At 47.0% G+C, this 23175-nt stretch overlaps 1 protein-coding gene across 2 annotated transcripts; it reads right to left on the bottom strand.

Annotated features, from left to right (window-relative positions):
• Positions 1 to 929: 929 nt before the first annotated feature.
• Positions 930 to 22241, bottom strand: spg21 (SPG21 abhydrolase domain containing, maspardin). Of its 2 annotated transcripts, none has more exons than XM_041981665.1 (8): positions 21905 to 22241; positions 15057 to 15218; positions 14883 to 14963; positions 14663 to 14808; positions 14480 to 14588; positions 12888 to 12995; positions 12670 to 12810; positions 930 to 1423 (listed from the first exon to the last, which is right to left on the bottom strand). In XM_041981665.1, the coding sequence occupies exons 1-8, from the start codon at positions 21965 to 21967 to the stop codon at positions 1298 to 1300; spliced, it is 936 nt and encodes a 311-aa protein (XP_041837599.1). In that variant the 5' UTR covers positions 21968 to 22241; the 3' UTR covers positions 930 to 1297. The 2 variants fall into 2 exon arrangements, with proteins under 2 accessions (XP_041837599.1, XP_041837603.1); XM_041981669.1 differs by lacking the exon at positions 21905 to 22241 and adding an exon at positions 18281 to 18408.
• Positions 22242 to 23175: the final 934 nt, after the last annotated feature.

Below are 23175 nucleotides of genomic sequence, written 5' to 3'. Positions count from 1 at the left end.
AATATTTGCTACTACCACCAAAATCTGCACCCGCAGCGGCTCCACCCCGAGTCGCCTCGTAGGCTTCCGTGCTCACCGCGGCGGCGACAGCCGGGTATGGGCCTGACGCTCCAGCGCCATCCATTTTTAGGGCTAGTTGATTCGGCAGGTTCCAACTTCCATGGCCACCGTCCTGCTGTCTATATCAACCAACACCTTTTCTGGGGTTTGATGAGCTTCGGCATCCGGCACCTTAACCCGGCGTTCGGTTCAGCGCCAGTTCTGCTTACCAAAAGTGGCCAACTAGACGGCTCAGATTCAATGCCTGGCTCCAAGCCAGCGAGCCGGGCTTCTTACCCATTTAAAGTTTGAGAATAGGTTGACATCGCTTTGGCCCCAAGACCTCTCGTCATTCGCTTTACCAGATAAAACTGTGAGACTTTGAGCGCCTGCTGTCCTGAGGGAAACTTTGGAGGGAACCAGCTACTAGATGGCTCAATTAGTCTTTCACCCCTATACCCAGGTCGGATGACCGATTTGCACGTCAGGACCGCTGTTTTAAGACGGGTCGGGTGGGTAGCAGGCATTGACGCCGACCTCTTGAGCGACAGTCGTGCCGGGGGCCACCTTCGCCCCTGAGCCCTTCCTGGCCAACGCGGAGCTGGTCGCAGCGCATCGCCGCAGGGAAATGCGCCCGGCGAGGGCCAGCCAGTGCCGGGGAGAGGTCCCCGCTGCTTCCCCCCTGAGAGGAGAGGCTTTTTCCACAGTGCCGAACATCACCCTGGAACTACTTTTTACACCGTGCCGAACATCACCCTGGAACTACTTTTTCCATACACGTTGCTGCATCAGATTCACTGTCAGCTCATATTTTCCATCAGATGGTGAAACGTCTGTTTCATCCTCTGAGATGTCGATCTTCTACTGAGAATAAAATGTGGAGGATGAGGTTTATGGGTCGTTGCTTTCTGGTTTTATTTACAGTCCAACAGGATGAATTTGCTTGGAAAGAAAACACGATGTAAAATTCTGAGAAAAAGTACTATATTCCAAAATGAAATTCAATCTCAGTAAATTACAGCTGGTCTCTGTAACGTCTTCATAGTGACTCCATAAACATGATTTAATCCTCAACTCAGGCAGTATTCATCCAACATAAGGCAAAGTGTGTGTTATTAAAGCAGAGCATTGTACACATCCACATCTTTATCAAAGTATTGCTTCATCGTCAGGTAGAAAGATTCTCAGCTGCTGATTGGGCTCCTTTTGAAATGAGTTCAGGAGAATTGGAAAAGAAGGGGCACAGGTAGACGTGTTTTCACTGGCCGTCCTCCGGGTCCTGGTTGCTGTTCAGGTGACTCTCCTGGACCTCCAGCTCCTCAGCACTCACCATGGCAGGACTTATGGCAGCATATCTGGTCCCGTGGAACTGACGCAGGTGGATCTGTCCGTGAAAAACAAAACAAAAACCTTTGTGTTAAACCGGTACTGGACTTCAGCTCCACTCAGTGATGTGAATCCCAGTAAAACCATAAGCAGAAATATCAATACATTCAGCCCTGGGTGGAGATCTAGTTCCATCCGCTCAGACTAGCTTCTCTTTCCCCTTCACCAACCCACCAACCCCATTTATGTGTGAAATCAACATTCAGCATTCTGCACCCCCTCCCACTGATTCCCTGCTCCCACCACGAGCATCATGCCCTGCGGCTGGCCACCAAACAAATACGGGTCGGTATGGGACTGGCTGGTATAATACGGGTCGGTATGGGACTGGCTGGTATAATACGGGTCGGTATGGGACTGGCTGGTATAATACGGGTCGGTATGGGACTGGCGGGTATATAATACGGGTCGGTATGGGACTGGCTGGTATATAATACGGGTCGGTATGGGACTGGCTGGTATATAATACGGGTCGTTATGGGACTGGCTGGTATAATACGGGTCGTTATGGGACTGGCTGGGATAATACGGGTCGGTATGGGACTGGCTGGTATATAATACGGGTCGGTATGGGACTGGCTGGTATAATACGGGTCGGTATGGGCCTGGCTGGTATATAATACGGGTCGGTATGGGACTGGCTGGTATAATACGGGTCGGTATGGGACTGGCTGGTATAATTGGGTCGGTATGGGACTGGCTGGTATAATACGGGTCGGTATGGGACTGACTGGTATATTACGGGTCGGTATGGGACTGGCTGGTATATAATACGGGTCGGTATGGGACTGGCTGGTATAATAAGGGTCGGTATGGGACTGGCTGGTATATAATAAGGGTCGGTATGGGACTGGCTGGTATAACTGGGTCGGTATGGGACTGGCTGGTATAATTGGGTCGGTATGGGACTGGCTGGTATAATACGGGTCGGTATGGGACTGGCTGGTATATAATAAGGGTCGGTATGGGACTGGCTGGTATAATAAGGGTCGGTATGGGACTGGCTGGTATAATACGGGTCGGTATGGGACTGGCTGGTATGTAATACGGGTCGGAATGGGACTGGCTGGTATAATACGGGTCGGTATGGGACTGGCTGGTATAATTGGGTCGGTATGGGACTGGCTGGTATAATTGGGTCAGTATGGGACTGGCTGGTATAATACGGGTCGGTATGGGACTGACTGGTATAATACGGGTCGGTATGGGACTGGCTGGTATATAATACTGGTCGGTATGGGACTGGCTGGTATAATAAGGGTCGGTATGGGACTGGCTGGTATATAATAAGGGTCGGTATGGGACTGGCTGGTATAACTGGGTCGGTATGGGACTGGCTGGTATAATACGGGTCGGTATGGGACTGGCTGGTATAATACGGGTCGGTATGGGACTGGCTGGTATAATACGGGTCGGTATGGGACTGGCTGGTATATAATAAGGGTCGGTATGGGACTGGCTGGTATAATTGGGTCGGTATGGGACTGGCTGGTGTATAATAAGGGTCGGTATGGGACTGGCTGGTATAACTGGGTCGGTATGGGACTGGCTGGTATAATACGGGTCGGTATGGGACTGGCTGGTATATAATACGGGTCGGTATGGGACTGGCTGGTATAATTGGGTCAGTATGGGACTGGCTGGTATAATTGGGTCAGTATGGGACTGGCTGGTATAATACGGGTCGGTATGGGACTGGCTGGTATAATACGGGTCGGTATGGGACTGGCTGGTATATAATACGGGTCGGTATGGGACTGGCTGGTATAATAAGGGTCGGTAAGGGACTGACTGGTATAATACGGGTCGGTATGGGACTGGCTGGTATATAATACGGGTCGGTATGGGACTGGCTGGTATAATAAGGGTCGGTATGGGACTGGCTGGTATATAATAAGGGTCGGTATGGGACTGGCTGGTATAACTGGGTCGGTATGGGACTGGCTGGTATAATACGGGTCGGTATGGGACTGGCTGGTATATAATAAGGGTCGGTATGGGACTGGCTGGTATAATACGGGTCGGTATGGGACTGGCTGGTATATAATAAGGGTCGGTATGGGACTGGCTGGTATAACTGGGTCGGTATGGGACTGGCTGGTATAATACGGGTCGGTATGGGACTGGCTGGTATAATACGGGTCGGTATGGGACTGGCTGGTATAATACGGGTCGGTATGGGACTGGCTGGTATATAATACGGGTCGGTATGGGACTGGCTGGTATAATTGGGTCAGTATGGGACTGGCTGGTATAATACGGGTCGGTATGGGACTGACTGGTATAATACGGGTCGGTATGGGACTGGCTGGTATATAATACGTGTCGGTATGGGACTGGCTAGTATAATAAGGGTCGGTATGGGACTGGCTGGTATATAATAAGGGTCGGTATGGGACTGGCTGGTATAACTGGGTCGGTATGGGACTGGCTGGTATAATACGGGTCGGTATGGGACTGGCTGGTATATAATAAGGGTCGGTATGGGACTGGCTGGTATAACTGGGTCGGTATGGGACTGGCTGGTATAATACGGGTCGGTATGGGACTGGCTGGTATAATACGGGTCGGTATGGGACTGGCTGGTATAATACGGGTCGGTATGGGACTGGCTGGTATATAATACGGGTCGGTATGGGACTGGCTGGTATAATTGGGTCGGTATGGGACTGGCTGGTGTATAATAAGGGTCGGTATGGGACTGGCTGGTATAACTGGGTCGGTATGGGACTGGCTGGTATATAATACGGGTCGGTATGGGACTGGCTGGTATAATTGGGTCAGTATGGGACTGGCTGGTATAATTGGGTCAGTATGGGACTGGCTGGTATAATACGGGTCGGTATGGGACTGGCTGGTATAATACGGGTCGGTATGGGACTGGCTGGTATATAATACGGGTCGGTATGGGACTGGCTGGTATAATAAGGGTCGGTAAGGGACTGACTGGTATAATACGGGTCGGTATGGGACTGGCTGGTATATAATACGGGTCGGTATGGGACTGGCTGGTATAATTGGGTCAGTATGGGACTGGCTGGTATAATTGGGTCAGTATGGGACTGGCTGGTATAATACGGGTCGGTATGGGACTGGCTGGTATAATACGGGTCGGTATGGGACTGGCTGGTATATAATACGGGTCGGTATGGGACTGGCTGGTATAATAAGGGTCGGTAAGGGACTGACTGGTATAATACGGGTCGGTAAGGGACTGGCTGGTATATAATACGGGTCGGTATGGGACTGGCTGGTATAATAAGGGTCGGTACGGGACTGGCTGGTATATAATAAGGGTCGGTATGGGACTGGCTGGTATAACTGGGTCGGTATGGGACTGGCTGGTATAATACGGGTCGGTATGGGACTGGCTGGTATATAATAAGGGTCGGTATGGGACTGGCTGGTATAATACGGGTCGGTATGGGACTGGCTGGTATATAATAAGGGTCGGTATGGGACTGGCTGGTATAACTGGGTCGGTATGGGACTGGCTGGTATAATACGGGTCGGTATGGGACTGGCTGGTATAATACGGGTCGGTATGGGACTGGCTGGTATATAATACGGGTCGGTATGGGACTGGCTGGTATAATAAGGGTCGGTAAGGGACTGACTGGTATAATACGGGTCGGTATGGGACTGGCTGGTATATAATACGGGTCGGTATGGGACTGGCTGGTATAATAAGGGTCGGTATGGGACTGGCTGGTATATAATAAGGGTCGGTATGGGACTGGCTGGTATAACTGGGTCGGTATGGGACTGGCTGGTATAATACGGGTCGGTATGGGACTGGCTGGTATATAATAAGGGTCGGTATGGGACTGGCTGGTATAATACGGGTCGGTATGGGACTGGCTGGTATATAATAAGGGTCGGTATGGGACTGGCTGGTATAACTGGGTCGGTATGGGACTGGCTGGTATAATACGGGTCGGTATGGGACTGGCTGGTATAATACGGGTCGGTATGGGACTGGCTGGTATAATACGGGTCGGTATGGGACTGGCTGGTATATAATACGGGTCGGTATGGGACTGGCTGGTATAATTGGGTCAGTATGGGACTGGCTGGTATAATACGGGTCGGTATGGGACTGACTGGTATAATACGGGTCGGTATGGGACTGGCTGGTATATAATACGTGTCGGTATGGGACTGGCTAGTATAATAAGGGTCGGTATGGGACTGGCTGGTATATAATAAGGGTCGGTATGGGACTGGCTGGTATAACTGGGTCGGTATGGGACTGGCTGGTATAATACGGGTCGGTATGGGACTGGCTGGTATAATACGGGTCGGTATGGGACTGGCTGGTATAATACGGGTCGGTATGGGACTGGCTGGTATATAATACGGGTCGGTATGGGACTGGCTGGTATAATAAGGGTCGGTAAGGGACTGACTGGTATAATACGGGTCGGTATGGGACTGGCTGGTATATAATACGGGTCGGTATGGGACTGGCTGGTATAATAAGGGTCGGTACGGGACTGGCTGGTATATAATAAGGGTCGGTATGGGACTGGCTGGTATAACTGGGTCGGTATGGGACTGGCTGGTATAATACGGGTCGGTATGGGACTGGCTGGTATATAATAAGGGTCGGTATGGGACTGGCTGGTATAATACGGGTCGGTATGGGACTGGCTGGTATATAATAAGGGTCGGTATGGGACTGGCTGGTATAACTGGGTCGGTATGGGACTGGCTGGTATAATACGGGTCGGTATGGGACTGGCTGGTATAATACGGGTCGGTATGGGACTGGCTGGTATATAATACGGGTCGGTATGGGACTGGCTGGTATAATAAGGGTCGGTAAGGGACTGACTGGTATAATACGGGTCGGTATGGGACTGGCTGGTATATAATACGGGTCGGTATGGGACTGGCTGGTATAATAAGGGTCGGTATGGGACTGGCTGGTATATAATAAGGGTCGGTATGGGACTGGCTGGTATAACTGGGTCGGTATGGGACTGGCTGGTATAATACGGGTCGGTATGGGACTGGCTGGTATATAATAAGGGTCGGTATGGGACTGGCTGGTATAATACGGGTCGGTATGGGACTGGCTGGTATATAATAAGGGTCGGTATGGGACTGGCTGGTATAACTGGGTCGGTATGGGACTGGCTGGTATAATACGGGTCGGTATGGGACTGGCTGGTATAATACGGGTCGGTATGGGACTGGCTGGTATAATACGGGTCGGTATGGGACTGGCTGGTATATAATACGGGTCGGTATGGGACTGGCTGGTATAATTGGGTCAGTATGGGACTGGCTGGTATAATACGGGTCGGTATGGGACTGACTGGTATAATACGGGTCGGTATGGGACTGGCTGGTATATAATACGTGTCGGTATGGGACTGGCTAGTATAATAAGGGTCGGTATGGGACTGGCTGGTATATAATAAGGGTCGGTATGGGACTGGCTGGTATAACTGGGTCGGTATGGGACTGGCTGGTATAATACGGGTCGGTATGGGACTGGCTGGTATAATACGGGTCGGTATGGGACTGGCTGGTATATAATAAGGGTCGGTATGGGACTGGCTGGTATAATTGGGTCGGTATGGGACTGGCTGGTGTATAATAAGGGTCGGTATGGGACTGGCTGGTATAACTGGGTCGGTATGGGACTGGCTGGTATATAATACGGGTCGGTATGGGACTGGCTGGTATAATTGGGTCAGTATGGGACTGGCTGGTATAATTGGGTCAGTATGGGACTGGCTGGTATAATACGGGTCGGTATGGGACTGGCTGGTATAATACGGGTCGGTATGGGACTGGCTGGTATATAATACGGGTCGGTATGGGACTGGCTGGTATAATAAGGGTCGGTAAGGGACTGACTGGTATAATACGGGTCGGTATGGGACTGGCTGGTATATAATACGGGTCGGTATGGGACTGGCTGGTATAATTGGGTCAGTATGGGACTGGCTGGTATAATTGGGTCAGTATGGGACTGGCTGGTATAATACGGGTCGGTATGGGACTGGCTGGTATATAATACGGGTCGGTATGGGACTGGCTGGTATAATAAGGGTCGGTAAGGGACTGACTGGTATAATACGGGTCGGTATGGGACTGGCTGGTATATAATACGGGTCGGTATGGGACTGGCTGGTATAATAAGGGTCGGTATGGGACTGGCTGGTATATAATAAGGGTCGGTATGGGACTGGCTGGTATAACTGGGTCGGTATGGGACTGGCTGGTATAATACGGGTCGGTATGGGACTGGCTGGTATATAATAAGGGTCGGTATGGGACTGGCTGGTATAATACGGGTCGGTATGGGACTGGCTGGTATATAATAAGGGTCGGTATGGGACTGGCTGGTATAACTGGGTCGGTATGGGACTGGCTGGTATAATACGGGTCGGTATGGGACTGGCTGGTATAATACGGGTCGGTATGGGACTGGCTGGTATAATACGGGTCGGTATGGGACTGGCTGGTATATAATACGGGTCGGTATGGGACTGGCTGGTATAATACGGGTCGTTATGGGACTGGCTGGTATAATACGGGTCGGTATGGGACTGGCTGGTATATAATACGGGTCGGTATGGGACTGGCTGGTATAATACGGGTCGGTATGGGACTGGCTGGTATAATTGGGTCAGTATGGGACTGGCTGGTATAATTGGGTCAGTATGGGACTGGCTGGTATAACACGGGTCGGTATGGGACTGACTGGTATAATACGGGTCGGTATGGGACTGGCTGGTATATAATACGTGTCGGTATGGGACTGGCTGGTATAATAAGGGTCGGTATGGGACTGGCTGGTATATAATAAGGGTCGGTATGGGACTGGCTGGTATAACTGGGTCGGTATGGGACTGGCTGGTATAATACGGGTCGGTATGGGACTGGCTGGTATAATACGGGTCGGTATGGGACTGGCTGGTATAATAAGGGTCGGTATGGGACTGGCTGGTATAATACAGGTCGGTATGGGACTGGCTGGTATATAATACGGGTCGGTATGGGACTGGCTGGTATAATTGGGTCAGTATGGGACTGACTGGTATAATTGGGTCAGTATGGGACTGGCTGGTATAATACGGGTCGGTATGGGACTGGCTGGTATAATACGGGTAGGTATGGGACTGGCTGGTATATAATACGGGTCGGTATGGGACTGGCTGGTATAATAAGGGTCGGTATGGGACTGGCTGGTATAATACGGGTCGGTATGGGACTGGCTGGTATATAATAAGGGTCGGTATGTGACTGGTTGGTATAATAAGGGTCGGTATGGGACTGGCTGGTATAATATGGGTCGGTATGGGACTGGCTGGTATAATAAGGGTCGGTATGGGACTGGCTGGTATAACTGGGTCGGTATGGGACTGGCTGGTATAATACGGGTCGGTATGGGACTGGCTGGTATATAATAAGGGTCGGTATGGGACTGGCTGGTATATAATAAGGGTCGGTATGGGACTGGCTGGTATAATAAGGGTCGGTATGGGCCTGGCTGGTATAATACGGGTGGGTATGGGACTGGCTGGTATATAATAAGGGTCGGTATGGGACTGGCTGGTATAATAAGGGTCGGTATGGGACTGGCTGGTATAATACGGGTCGGTATGGGACTGGCTGGTATATAATAAGGGTCGGTATGTGACTGGCTGGTATAATAAGGGTCGGTATGGGACTGGCTGGTATAATAAGGGTGGGTATGGGACTGGCTGGTATAATAAGGGTCGGTATGGGACTGGCTGGTATAATAAGGGTCGGTATGGGACTGGCTGGTATAATTGGGTCAGTATGGGACTGGCTGGTATAATTGGGTCAGTATGGGACTGGCTGGTATAATACGGGTCGGTATGGGACTGACTGGTATAATACGGGTCGGTATGGGACTGGCTGGTATATAATACGTGTCGGTATGGGACTGGCTGGTATAATAAGGGTCGGTATGGGACTGGCTGGTATAATAAGGGTCGGTATGGGACTGGCTGGTATAATACGGGTCGGTATGGGCCTGGCTGGTATAATACGGGTGGGTATGGTTTGGGTCAGTACAGAACACTGCAGTGATGTATGCTGACACTGCACATGCTAAATATACAAACATACAGGAAACATTTATATGTGTACATATAGTATTAGTAGTATTAGTAGTATTATCATTACTATTATTAATATTACTATTGCTATTATGTTATTATTAGTGTTATTATTAATATTATTATTATCATTATTATTAGCTTACACCGTTGCTGCTACTATTATATACTGTTATTATAACACAGTTATTTTACTGTTATCTCACAGGTGCCCTTAAAGTTTTTTTCTCTACTTTCAATATTTCATCTTGTTGTTTTTTGTGTATTTTGTGTACTGTAATGGTTGCTTCGACAACATAATTTTCCCTTGAGGATGAATAAAGTCATCCATCCATCATCTATCTACCGTGAGGAAAATAAGTATTTGAACACTCTGCTATTTTGAAAGTTGTCCCACTTAGAAATCATGGAGGGGTCTGATGTCTTCATCGTAGGTGCATGTCCACTGTGAGACACATCATCTAAAAAAATCCTAAAATCACAATGTATGATTTTTTAACAATTTTTTTGTATGATACAGCTGCAAATAAGTATTTGAACACCTGTCTATCAGCTAGAATTCTGACCCTCAAAGACCTGTTAGTCCGCCTTTAAAGAGTCGCCAAAACCGCCACTCCACTTCTTATCCTAAATTAGAAGCAGCTGTTTGAGGTCGATAGCTGCATAAAGACACCTGTCCACCCCATACAATCAGTAAGACTCCAACTACTAACATGGCCAAGACCAAAGAGCCGTCCAAAGACACCAGAGACAAAATTGTAGACCTCCACAAGGCTGGAAAGGGCTACAGGGCAGTTGCCGCAGCTTGGTGAAAAAAGATTCACTGTTGGAGCGATCATTAGAAAATGGAAGAAGCTAAACATGACTGTCAATCTCCCTCAGACTGGGGTTCCATGCAAGATCTCACCTCGTGGGGTCTCACTGATCCTAAGAAAGGTGAGGAATCAGCCCAGAACTACACAGGAGGAGCTGGTCAATGACCTGAAAAGAGCTGGGACCACCGTTTCCAAGGTTAGTGTAAAACACTAAGACGTCATGGTTTCAGATCATGCATGGCACAGAAGGTTACCCTGCTTAAACCAGCACATGTCAAGGCCCGTCTTAAGTTTGCCAAAGACCATCTGGATGATCCAGAGGAGTCATGGGAGAAAGTCATGTGGTCAGATGACACCAAAATAGAACTTTTTGGTCTTAATTCCACTCACCTTGTTTGAAGGAAGAAGAATGATGAGGACCATCCCAAGAACACCATCCCTACTGTGAAGCATGGGGGTGGTAGCATCATGCTTTGGGGGTGTTTTTCTGCACATGGGACAGGGCGACTGCACTGTATTAAGGAGAGGATGACCGGGGCCATGTACTGCGAGATTTTGGGGAACAACCTCCTTCCCTCAGTTAGAGAACTGAAGATGACATCGTGGCTGGGTCTTCCAACATGACAATGACCCGAAGCACACAGCCAAGATAACCAAGGAGTGGCTCCGTAAGAAGGTTCTGGAGTGGCCTAGCCAGTCTCCAGACCCAAACCCAATAGAAAATCTTTGGAGGGAGCTCAAACTCGGTGTTTCTCAGCGACAGCCCAGAAACCTGACTGATCTAGAGAAGATCTGTGTGGAGGAGTGGACCAAAATCCCTCCTGCAGTGTGTGCAAACCTGGTGAAAAACTACAGGAAACGTTTGACCTCTGTAAATGCAAACAAAGGCTACTGTTGCAAATATTACCATTGATTTTCTCAGGTGTTCAAATACTTATTTGCAGCTAGTGCTGGGCGATATGACGATACATATCGCGGGGACGATAGAAAAGTGTCTATCGTGCCATTTCTCTTCTATCATTTCTATCGTTTCAAACCTAATTTTATCAATTATTACAACAAATATATCATTAAACAGGCTGCGACGATTTTATTAACGTTGTCTTGTCACTACGCATACTCTAAGTTTATATAAGAGAAAATAAAGAAGAATAAAAAAAGATTTTTTGCAAAGAAACTCCGTCTGGTGGTTTTGCGACATGACGCTGCTTTACGTCTGATTCTCGCGCGGGTTTGCAAAATGCTTTATGTTAATCATGAGTGCTGAACGATGGACGCGGAACAGGTTGATGTTTCATGCCCGGAGTCGCAGATAGAGACAGCTATGCAGGCAGCCCAAGAAGAAGCACTTTTACCCAAAAGAGGGGGTACGTCTGTGATTTGGTTACATTTTTGGTTCAAGAAGTCCGACATGGATCAGAAGACGGCCATATGCAAACTATGCCAAAAGACTATTCCTGCGCCCGATGCCAACACAACAAACCTCTTCTATCACCTTAAGAAGGTCCACGAAAAAGAATACATGACAATCCAAAAAATCCGAGCTAAACCAAGTGGAACAGCGGGGGCAAGTTGCGAAAAGAAAAACTATAGCCAGCCGAAGATAAAGCAGTCTTTCGCACAAGGTACGCCATATGAGAAGGCGTCCCAGCGCCATAAACAAATCACATGTGCCATCTCGCGTTACATCTGTAAAGGCATGGCTCCCGTGTATATAGTTGAGAAGGACAGCTTTCGAGACCTTAAATTAATTAATTAAATAGTGTTTATTTTGACAGTTGAGTTTAAATAACTGTATGATTTTGAAAAAAATGTGAAGGCTACTGTACCTCAACCACAGCTGTTTTCATTTGATACATTTATACTGCTGCACTAAAATGTATGTTTCTCATTTGTGACAGTACAGTTAAATGTCACTTCAAAATAAAGCTGGAGAAAAGTAAGCAATGAAATTTTTGTCAAACTTTTCAGAGAATAACTGAAAACATACTTTATTGTGGTATATCGTGATATATATCGTTATTGTGATATAAAATAATCCATATCGTGATATATGATTTTTTCCATATCGCCCAGCACTATTTGCAGCTGTATCATACAAATAAATTGTTAAAAAAATCATACATTGTGATTTAAAGATTTTTTTTATCTTATGTCTCTCACAGTGGACATGCACCTACGATGAAGACTTCAGACCCCTCCATGATTTCTAAGTGGGACAACTTTCAAAATAGCAGAGTGTTCAAATACTTATTTTCCTCACTGTATCCATCATCCATCCATCATCCATCTAGCAGAGTTCTAGTGTAGAAATCAGAGTGTACCTGTATGTAGAGGTTGACCTCAGCGCTCCTGCACAAGTACGGGAAGTTCCCTCCCGTTTTCAGGTGGGCCCTCCTGGCGTTGGGATACAGCTTGTACATCTCCTCCTTGGCCTCCAGCGAGAGAGCGCTCTGATCGAACACCTGGACGTGGACAGGAAACGGGTGCTGAAGCAGGATGGAACATGCAGGAATCTGCTGCGCTGAGTGGAAACACTCACATCGATGATGGTCACAGCCACATCTTTGATCTTGTGTGGCTCCACGTACGAGTTCTGGCAGTTGAGTGTTAGCCGTGAAGCTAACTCACTTTGGTTCAGACTTTCCAGCTGCAGACAGATATCACATGGTTAAAACATGCTACATACCTGTACACGTTAGCTTAGCCTAACGCAGTGTTTCTCAATCCAGGTCCTCGTGACCCACTGCCCTGCATGTCTTAGGTGTGTTCTTGCTCCAACACACCTGATTCAAATTAATGAACTTCCTCATCAAGTTCTTTGCAGCCTGTTAACGAGCCATTCTTTAATTCAGGTGTGTTAAAGGAGGGTTACTTATAAAACATGCAGGGCAGTGGGTCCTGAGGACCTGGATTGAGAAACACTGGCCTAACGCCACTGTGTAGCCACATCTCTACATCCCCCTGTCCTTCAGATCCCTTCACAGACCGTTTCCAGAGCATCCAGAACAGCAGATTAACTAGTGACCAGTGAGGGTGTCAAGATTGGGTATTAAAGGAGCATCCATCAAACGTTCAGTCTTTCCAAAGAAGAATGGGTCATGGATCACCACTTTGGTCCAAAATCCGTCAAAATCAGCAAGTTCAACAAACATTTGGTCGTTCAGAATCTCCCGAGCAGAAACTGGGACACGTTTCAGGAGTCTGGAAACATCTCAGAATGAGAAGGACAAGAACAGAAAGCACTGTTGGAGCCCTCAGGCAGCACTGCAGGAGAAATCAGCATGATCAATACAAACTCAGGAACTCAGGAGCATCACTGGATCCAGAACCTGAAACAGGATTACACAAAGAGGAAGACGTGGAAGAACTGTGCAAGTTCTCTGGACACCTGACAGGCTGGAGCTCTGCTACAGATGCAACCAGAAGTCTGAAGGTTTCCTGTGGAACTCCTTGTCTCAAAGGGACTGTGGACACGCGACTCGTGGTCAGAGGGACTGTGGACACGCCTTCCAAGCTGTTACATGAGAAATCTGTGGTGGAGTGGAGGACTCCATAAAGGGATGGACATGGTCAGCAACAATACTCAGGTAGGCTGTGCTGGTTAAACCAGGCCACGTTGGTACTAAGGGGCCCAAAGTGGACCAAGAAAATCTCCCCCCACCATTACACCAGCAGCAGCCTGAAGCGTTGATCCAAGACAGGATGGATCCATGTTTTCATGATGTTTCCAGCAGATTCTGAGCCGAGCATCTGAATGTGGAGCTGAAATGGAGACTCATCAGACCAGCAACGTTTCTCCATCTTCTATTGTCCAGTGTTGGTGAGTGTGTGTGAATTGTAGCCTCAGTTTCCTGTTCTTAGCTGGCAGGAGGCACCCGGTGTGTCTTCTGCTGCATCCTGGTCCAGACAACTGCTGCTCTGGATGTTTGGTCTTGGTTGTGGGTGGAAATCCCAGTAAATACTCAGACCAACAACCACGTTCAAAGTCCTCTTTCTTCCTCATTCTGATGCTCAGCTTGAACTCCAGCAGGTCTTCTTCACCACGTCTACATGCTGCCGCGTGATTGGCTGGTTAGATACGGACAGCTTTCGGAATTTAAACAATTTTTCATTCACTGGAGATCTACTCACCCTGTCTACCATGAAGTCAATTGCATCTGCCATTTTAGGGTCCACAGGTCCTTTAGCAAAGTTCCCCAGGACTATCTTCTTCAGTAGGAAGGCTGGCATCAGCCAGAAACTGCAGACAGAGGTGCAGCATGAATAAGGGAGCAAAGCTGTAGAGAGGAGGCGTGAGGAGACGACTGAAAGCACCTGTTAGCTGTCCACGTCTGGTTAAAGATGGAGGTGTCGCTGAAGGAGTTACAGAGGATCAACGAGTGCACTCTGGGAGACTTGTGTGTGCACTCTGCAAACTTCTGGGCCAGGAATCCACCCAGAGACGCTCCAAACAGATGAACCTGGAGACAACAAGGGTGGTGTTAACCAGAAGGCCCACTCAGCAGCTCCCTGAAGTCTGACACAAGTCTTTCACCTTGTCCAGCTGCAGGTGGTCCAGAAGCTTCCTGAAGCCATCACAGAACTCCATAAGATCCCAGTAGACCGGATACTGCAGCTGGAAACCACAATGCAGGTGTGAGTAACAGGATGAGACCTGGAGCAGGTGTGAAGGAGGCGTGTGCTGCAGAGCTCTTCCAGGTAAACTCACCGAGATGACCCGGTAGCCCCAGCCGGTCAGAGCCAGGACCTGCTGGAAGAACACCTCCGCTGTCCCGCTGACCGGAGGGAGGAAGATGATGGGACACCTGATGTTCTTTGGACCGGCATCGTACAGGGACCACACCTTACTGTCGTCATCGTCAACGATGATCTGAAGGAGACAGAAACGCAGCAACATGAGCTAAAAGCTGCTTCATCATCATCACTGCCAGTGTAAAGGCTGCATGTACAGCAACACATGAACGTAACCTGCAGCGAACAGTACACACACACACACACACACACATATATATATATATATATATATATATATATATATATTTATATAGGATTTAATTAGCAGACCAACACGACAGACATTAGTTTAATCACGTATGCTGGTTTGTGTTCTGCTGTTTTCTTGTTTTCTTCTGAGTTGTTACAGTGGTTCAAGCCTTGGCTCGGGAACCAGCAGGTGGCCACAGGACGAGCCAACTAACTGGACTAGACCCCACAGCAGCATCGACGGGGGGAAACAGGCTTTTCCTTTGTTAGCTTAGTTCGGGTTTTGTGCGTTACCTTTGTGTCGTCTCGTTTGGGCTGATCAGCCAGTATTTAAGTTTCCCCTTGAATCTCATTTGTTTGCTCGTTTTTTTTGTAATTTTCATCACAATTAAGTAATTCTGTGTTGTTTACACTTCAAAAAACACATTTTTGCACGCACTACCCTTTAAGTGTCTACTTTAAAAGTAAAGTGGAAAAGCATAAAATTATTATAATAAACAAAAAAAAAACACTTAACCAGTGTGGCAACACTGTGTGAAGTAAAACAAGCGCACCCTGAAGAAGGCGAGGACTAGTTTCTCCATTTATCTCGTATTCTATTGGCTGGAGGAGGTTTGACAGACAGCTCGTTCAGCAAACCAAGAGAGAGGAAAAATGTCCAAGGGCAGAGAAAGTGTCTGATGAGGAAAAGAGACCAAGTCTGAGCAGAGTTTTGAAAGGAAGAACTATATATTTGAAAGCAAGAGGGACTTTCTGAGTGTGAGAGCAGAGTTTAGAGAGAGGAAGCCGAGAGGAAGAGGAGCATGAAAAACCAGAAATCAAGCAAACAATTAAAGACAGAAAAATACCCCCACACACTCCTCGCTAAGACAGAAGTAAGATGGAAAGCTGCACGAGTTAAAACCATCAGGATCATGTGATGATGAGCAGTGTGTGTGAGAGCCACATGACCGAAAACTAAACTGTCTCCTGATGGACATGAGCTGTGGGACAAAAGTCTTCCCTCCTCGCAGGACATGAAAGCAGGAAATGAAGGTGAAGGATGTCTGCTGAGCAGAGCTGAGCGTCGATGCTAACAGGAGCTAACAGCTTGATGGGGAATCTGACAGCAGGGCAGGATTTACTCGGTAATTCCTGAGCTGTTCTGTGTTTGGAGGATTTTCTTCAGACCTGAAGCAGGTTTTATTCCTCATCAGATCTTTGGAATAAACCAGAGTCCAGCTTCCAATAGACCAATAGATTCACATTATATTAATAATTATAAATTAAACCGGATTCAAAGACATGCGTGTTAGGTTAATTCAGTGATTCTGGGTGTAGCAGAGGAACTAATGTTTTCACATTCTGGTCCACGCAGAAACGTACCAATTCATTTTACCACCCACCACAAGACACAAGAAGAAGAACTACTACTACTAGTACAACTACTACTACTAGTACAACTACTACTACTGTGGGTCAGAGATCAGGGTTTCCACCAAAGCGCTTCAGCCGGAGAGGCTATGTGATGAAAGGAGGCAGAGATCTGGACTAGGGTGAATCCCATTTCACCCCTTAGCCCTTCCCCTTCGTTTTGCGCGTTCACGTGAAGGGGTAGGGGTGTCCCAATTCCTTTTAGGACAGAGGGGTAGGGGTAAGGGGTAGGGCTATATACCCCTGCAAACGAAGATTTTTCAGAGGCCCACTTGAAACGGAGGGGTATGAAAAATTTGCTGTTCTATATGAGAAAGCAAGTGTTTCTACGCACATCATGCTTTCTTGAGGTGCAGGGCAACACACACTCGCACAAAAAAAAAAAAAAAAAAAAAAAAAGCCACAGAGAAAAGAGCGTATACCAGCACACACGATTAATTTTAATTGCATGCAAAATTCGTACATTACGTCCCACATATGCCTGTCGATAAGCAATAAGTCAGTTAATTGCACGGTAACGAAAAAATGAGCGCAACAAGTTTGCCGCCGCGATAGTTTTCATTACCCCCCCCCCCCATCTTACTGCACCATAGACTGTGTATGACAACAGGTTTCACTATGCAGTATCTGGACTGAACGCTCTTGCAGAGTGATCTCTCTCATGTCATGTCTGACAGCAGCATGTAGCAGCACGAGACCGTGGTGAACCACTAACCTGTGTGAGCCGGTACGCTGCATTTGTTTACAGGGCTACTCTCACGCATCGACCGTTAGACTCGTGCATTTGAGTGGCTTCTTACGCTCTCACGCTAAACCTCTGATTTCTCACGCTGGAATACACTTTAAGAGCAAGGCCGGCTAATGGAGAGGTTTAGAGGATTCCCAGTGGGCCGCATTACTTTTGTGCCGGTGTCCCTGCGTATATGTCAAAAAGCGTCGCGTCGCAGCAGCGTCGCGTTGCAGCAGCGTCGCGTTGCAGCAGCGGTTCGCTCACCGCTCATAGATCAGACTGACACGCAGTGATAAGGGAGATATTTCAGCTTCACAAACAGCAACAATGCACAATATAGTTTTTCCTAGTTTTTTTAAATACAGCCGGAAGTTTTGCTGGTTTTTCCTGTTTGAGCCCCATGTTTAATATTTTTTAATATATTTACTGTTTTTTTTTATTTAGTTTCTTCCAGTTCCTGTGTAAAATGTTCTTTAGTGACTACTGATGACGTATGTGACTGTTGAAGGGTGTCCCAATTCGTAGGGGTTGACTTTTCAGCCCTACCCCTTCTAGCTCCGTTTTAAGGGGTAAGGGGTGAAATGGGATTGGGCCTAAGTCTCCAGCTACGAGCAGAGTCCTGCAGCCTGAACCCAGGCCACAACCTGGCACTTTATAGCCCCCCTCTCAGTCTGACCAGTGGTACCACCACAGATCCTGATTTTCTAAAGGAAACACTGAGTTACGTTTATAAACAGCGCAGATTAGCCAGTAAAACCAGTCAAGCCTGCAGGCCTCCAGACTTTGACCAAACGGTCACATTTTACCACTAAAATGTGAGACGGTGCGAGTGAATGTTTCATCTACTCTCCAACGCCGACGACACGTCTGCCAACGATACGTCTGCCGGTCTTTTTCTTGTAGGAGTTATAATTTAATTTATTTAGTTGCTAACAAACGTCTGCTCCTCTCTTCAGCCCAGTAAAGTAATAACAAATTAGCTGCTGGTTTGCCTCAAACTAACTTCAATACAAGAAAAGGAGACAAACACCAACGAAGAAGACGACAACCAATGTGTGTGTGAGCGGGGACGAGCGAGCACTGTGATTGGCTGATGTGTGGAAAGAGGCGGGTCTTGGAGGAATTTATTATTCCTCAGTGTTTCCAGCGTAGTGACTTTGTGGTTGTATTTAGCGAGTTTTTCTGGTGTTATTGGAGACTTTTGGAGACGGAGGTGAATGAAGGGAGTTTATCGGTGCTGTGCAGCCCGTCTTATACGAGGCTTGGTCTTCTCGCAGCAGCAGCAGCTGCATTCAGACGACGTTCACCTCTGTTTCATGACCAGGCTCGAAATGAAACGTAAAAGCTGCTGCTGGAGGATCCTGCTGGTTTACCGTCACAGTAACGTCTGTTAATGAAGAGTGTGGAGGAAATATTTAAAAAGTTAAAAGTGGTGTGATGTTCTAGACCCCTACTAAAAAAATACACTTAAAAAAACTAAACTAAAAATAAAGAAAATATTGACAGAATTATTTTATTTATTATGTATTTTATTTATTATTTGCTGTTCTAAACATTTTTAGGTTGTCTTTTTATCAATATTTGCCTTTCATCCCTCTTTATGGCAGCATCCATTACAACTACATGTACCAGGCTGATGATGTTAATTAGCGACTTGTAGGACAGCCAATAGCTGCTGTTCTTACTGAGGAGTGGGAACATCGGCTTGGAGGAGCATCAGTCCCTGAAGCTGTTTATTACCAGGAACTACATGGACCAGTCGTACCAGGTCCTGTGGGGGGTGACGGGGACAAAGTTGCCGTTCTGCTTCGATTACAAAGTGAAAATTAAATCTGATCTAACAACTTCTATGTCTACGTGTTTTGTATTAGTTCGGCCAGTAAGATGTTTTTATGTCAACTGCTGCGAAAAATAAATATGAATTGTAAACATTGTAATTTCTGAATTTATTGTTAAATATTTATCACTAATACAGTGGAAATGAGAGGACATGTGAATATTTGCTTTGCGAGGTGATTTCAGTGTGCGCCCCTTAAAGTTAAACCTTTAAGTTAAGGGCTGCTGTGCTCCTCGCGAAGAAAGTTAGTCTGGAGCCTTGGCCTGTAAAACCAGTTGTCATTTCATGTTGAGGTGGGGGTTTTGTCTGCAGCTCGGTCCTCTGCTGTACTCCTCGTCGCCACAGACACCTCCAACACCATCGTTAACTTTGCTGAAGATACGGCCGTCATTGACTGATTGACCACCAGTAACGGCCTACAGAGAGGAGGCCAGAGGCTGACATCTTGTTGCCAGGACAACAACCTCCAACGTCAACAAAACCAAGGAACTGATTGTGGCGTTCAGGAGGAGGCAGAGGGAGGAACACGCCCCCCTTTCCATCAACGGGTCTACAGTGGAAAGAGTCGAAGCTTCAGGTTCTTGGGGTCCACATCAGTGAGGACCTCACCTGGACTCATCACACTGACTTTACTACAGCCAGACAGAGGCTCTTCTTCCTCCGCAGGCTACGGAGGCTCAACATGGACTCAAGGATCCTCTGCAACTTTTATAGCTGCACCACAGAGAGCATCCTGACTGGCTGCATCACCGCCTGGTACAGCAGCTGCTCCGCCCTCCACCACAAGGCTCTACAGAGGGTGGTGAAAGCTGCTCAGCACATCACTGGGACGGTCCTGCCATCCATGGAGGACCTCTACACCCAGCGGTGGAGGAGGAAGGCCACCAGAATCATTAAGGACCCCAGTTACAAACTGTTTATCTGCTACCGTTTGACCGACTGTTTGGCAGCATTCAGCCCGTCCCACCAGCTCAGGGACGGCTTCAAACCGCAGGACACAAGACTTCTAAACGCTGTCAGCAGCAACCTTTAAATAACAGCTTCTTACTGCTTATTTTATATTTTACTGTATAAAGTATTTGTAGTGTTCTTGCTTTTTGTGTTTGACTATTTTTATTTGGTTTATATTCTTTTAGCTTCGTTAGGAGAACCTGGGATGTAAGAATTTCACTGCCAATGATTTTTAATGTAATTATTGTTCAATGACAATAAATTCATTCATTCAACTTCTAATCTAACTTAGTTGTTTTTAAAATCAAGTAGTCACTATAGTAACCAAGTTACTTTTCAGGTAGTGATAAGTTACTTTTAAAGGTAACTGTGGCAACAGCAGCAATCTAGGGACAACCCTGAATGTCCTGCGAGACAGAAAGCAGCGTTGCTGCGCTGCAAGTCACGTTTTATAGGGAAGAGAATCGACGCCACACGACCTACGTCACACATAAAAAACATGAAGCCCCTCCAAAAGTTCCCAGGACCCCAGGTTAGTTTCCAGTTTGGCATAAAGGGCGATTCCATGGCTTATCTGGAGACCCTGTCCACGGTAGATCACCTATAATACTTTGACTTTTCCATTCTTCTGTGTAAAAACTCAGACCTTTAACAGTGTAAAGCTGGGACCAGTAGCTCCCACCTGCTTGGCCAGTACCCTGCAGGTTTTAGATGTTACTACAGCACACTGGATTCAAATGAAAAGGTTGTCCAACATTTCAAGCTCTGGGCTGGCCTGATGGTGACCGTCCATGTCCTGCAGCTTTCTGTCTACAAACTGCTTTAAATTAATCTTAATGCTGTGTAGAAAATTTGGCTCCAGATTTAAGGGGTCTAAATATTATAGTTGCAGACCGGGACTGTGTCCGCATGTGCACCCTACTCCCTACATAGTACCCTATAACGTAGTGAGCATCAATGGTCACTAGATGGGTCAATATAGACCACAATGCATTGTGGGCAGAAGAGCAACATGGAGCAAGGAGGCAAAAAAAATCCAGCGGCGTGAAATGAGCTATAAATGTATTTTATTAATCCTATTCAAGATTTGAGCGGTGTTAATGTATTGAAATAGAAAACTTTGGATTGGATTTGGAACAACATCTTGAGACGTTTTGTGGTTGCCGTGGTAACGGCTGGTAGGCCAGGAGAAGAGTCACTACGTAGATATGAGCCGTATGTAGGGAACGAGGGGTTGGGGAGCAGGGGGCATTCAGACACAGCCCTGGTCTGATGTGCTAAAGGCTCCAGCAGAGAAAACGGACCTTGTGCGTCAGGAAGCACCTTCAGCTCTCTGTACCAGGCTGGTTCTGTCTGGGACTCGTTTCAGCCCTTGGAATGAGAACCCTAACCCATCTGCCAGGTTTTTTACCAACACTTCATCGGAGACTTTAAACGCACCATTATGCAATTTCCATCCTCCTTGGAGACGAACTACTGATGTGGTCAATCACGTGATTAATCAATACACGTGGTTGTTATTGTCCAGATTAACTGAGAAGTCCAGCAGAACAACCGCGTCCCATTTAGCTTTTATTGACGTAACAGTGGAACTGGGCCACTGTTCAAATGAGGCGGTCGCGCGCAGCGCTGCGGTACTTACTCTCTTCAGGGGGACTGTGCTTCTGAACCAGTTGTAATCAGGAGACACCTTTATCTCCTCCATCGGCGGACCGTCGTAGACAAACGGTCGCGGCTCCAGCTCAGCTGCTAACTGCTAACAGCAGCGACGAACCACACAGCCGTGAGCTCAGCGCGTGCTCAAGTCACCACAGATATTCACCGTGTCGGAGCACGAGCTCAGGCGGTTATTGTCGCGGTGCTGGGGGCTGATGAGTCACCGTGTCCGGTATGTTTACCCATGTCGGGCTAACATGTTCTCCAGCCGCTAATCGGTCATATGACTCCGGTTTTATTCACTTCCGCAAAGCTTCTGCCGCGACACGCCCATCAAACGCACGCGCAACACGCTGCGGAGCCTCGGTTGTACCCAGAGCCCTCCATAAACTCAGAGTTGCGACATCCAGTGACTTCGTTGTAGGAGCGGTCACGTGGGTCATGGAGCCTCCAAACAAAGCTGTGGTGGAAACTAAATAAATACAGCCACATTTGTCACTGAATGAATTATTAAGTTAATGTTGATTTAAGTGATGATCAAGTCATGTTTGACAATAGATTAAATAATCGTAACCAGCACAATAATTTCATACATTTTTGGAGGGAAATATTCATCTAAACCAACAAGCTAGCATTTGTTACATATCAGACATGATCATTAGCCTCTATATTTCTAACAATTCACTTTGTAAGGTTAAAAGATCAGCTTGTTAGGGCTTACTTTCATCTATAAAGCCAGCCGTGTGGTAGCATGTAATGTCCCAGCAGTATGGACGTAAAGTCAAAGACACAATGCAGAAAACACTGAAGATCCCTTCTGACAGGACTCTCATTTCACTGGTTTGTATTTAAAAGTCCAAACCTGCTCTGTCTCTATTAAGCTGGATTTTTATTTAACTTGATCATGCTTAGTTTATGTTCTTCCATTTTTCTCTTTTTATTCTAAATTATGCTTCATATATTCTTATGTTTTTAATGTCTTTGTAAAGCCCTTTGAATCACCATGTTGTTGAATTGTGCTGTACAAATAAAGTTGCTTTGCTTTGAATGTAAAATGAAATGTCTCGCTGAATAACAACCTGGTTTGACTAAAAACCCACCTGACCTGCTGGTGGGACCGGCACCGACAGGACAAGAAAACAAGTTAAACCTTAACAAAAAAACTTTTTATTGACATACGGCAACAGAGCAAGGATATAAACCAGTTTCAGTAGCATAATGAAAAGATAAAAATAAACCTTGGGGAAGGAAAAATGT

Source organism: Melanotaenia boesemani, chromosome 1 (assembly GCF_017639745.1).
Source record: "Melanotaenia boesemani isolate fMelBoe1 chromosome 1, fMelBoe1.pri, whole genome shotgun sequence".
Classification (NCBI taxonomy): Eukaryota; Metazoa; Chordata; class Actinopteri; order Atheriniformes; family Melanotaeniidae; genus Melanotaenia; species Melanotaenia boesemani.
The sequence above is the reverse complement of the archived record's forward strand: the minus strand, read 5'-3'. Positions and strand labels throughout refer to the sequence as shown.

What these genes read in the sequence shown, in the direction of transcription:
- spg21 (XM_041981665.1), bottom strand. Translation starts at nt 21,967, where the DNA reads ATGGAGGAGATAAAGGTGTCTCCTGATTACAACTGGTTCAGAAGCACA. An exon ending in GCACAGTCCCCCTGAAGAGA is followed by an intron (nt 15,219 to 21,904) that starts GTAAGTACCGCA and finishes TGTCTCCTTCAG; the next exon opens with ATCATCGTTGACGATGACGA. An exon ending in TTGACTTCATGGTAGACAGG is followed by an intron (nt 12,996 to 14,479) that starts GTGAGTAGATCT and finishes ATCTGTCTGCAG; the next exon opens with CTGGAAAGTCTGAACCAAAG.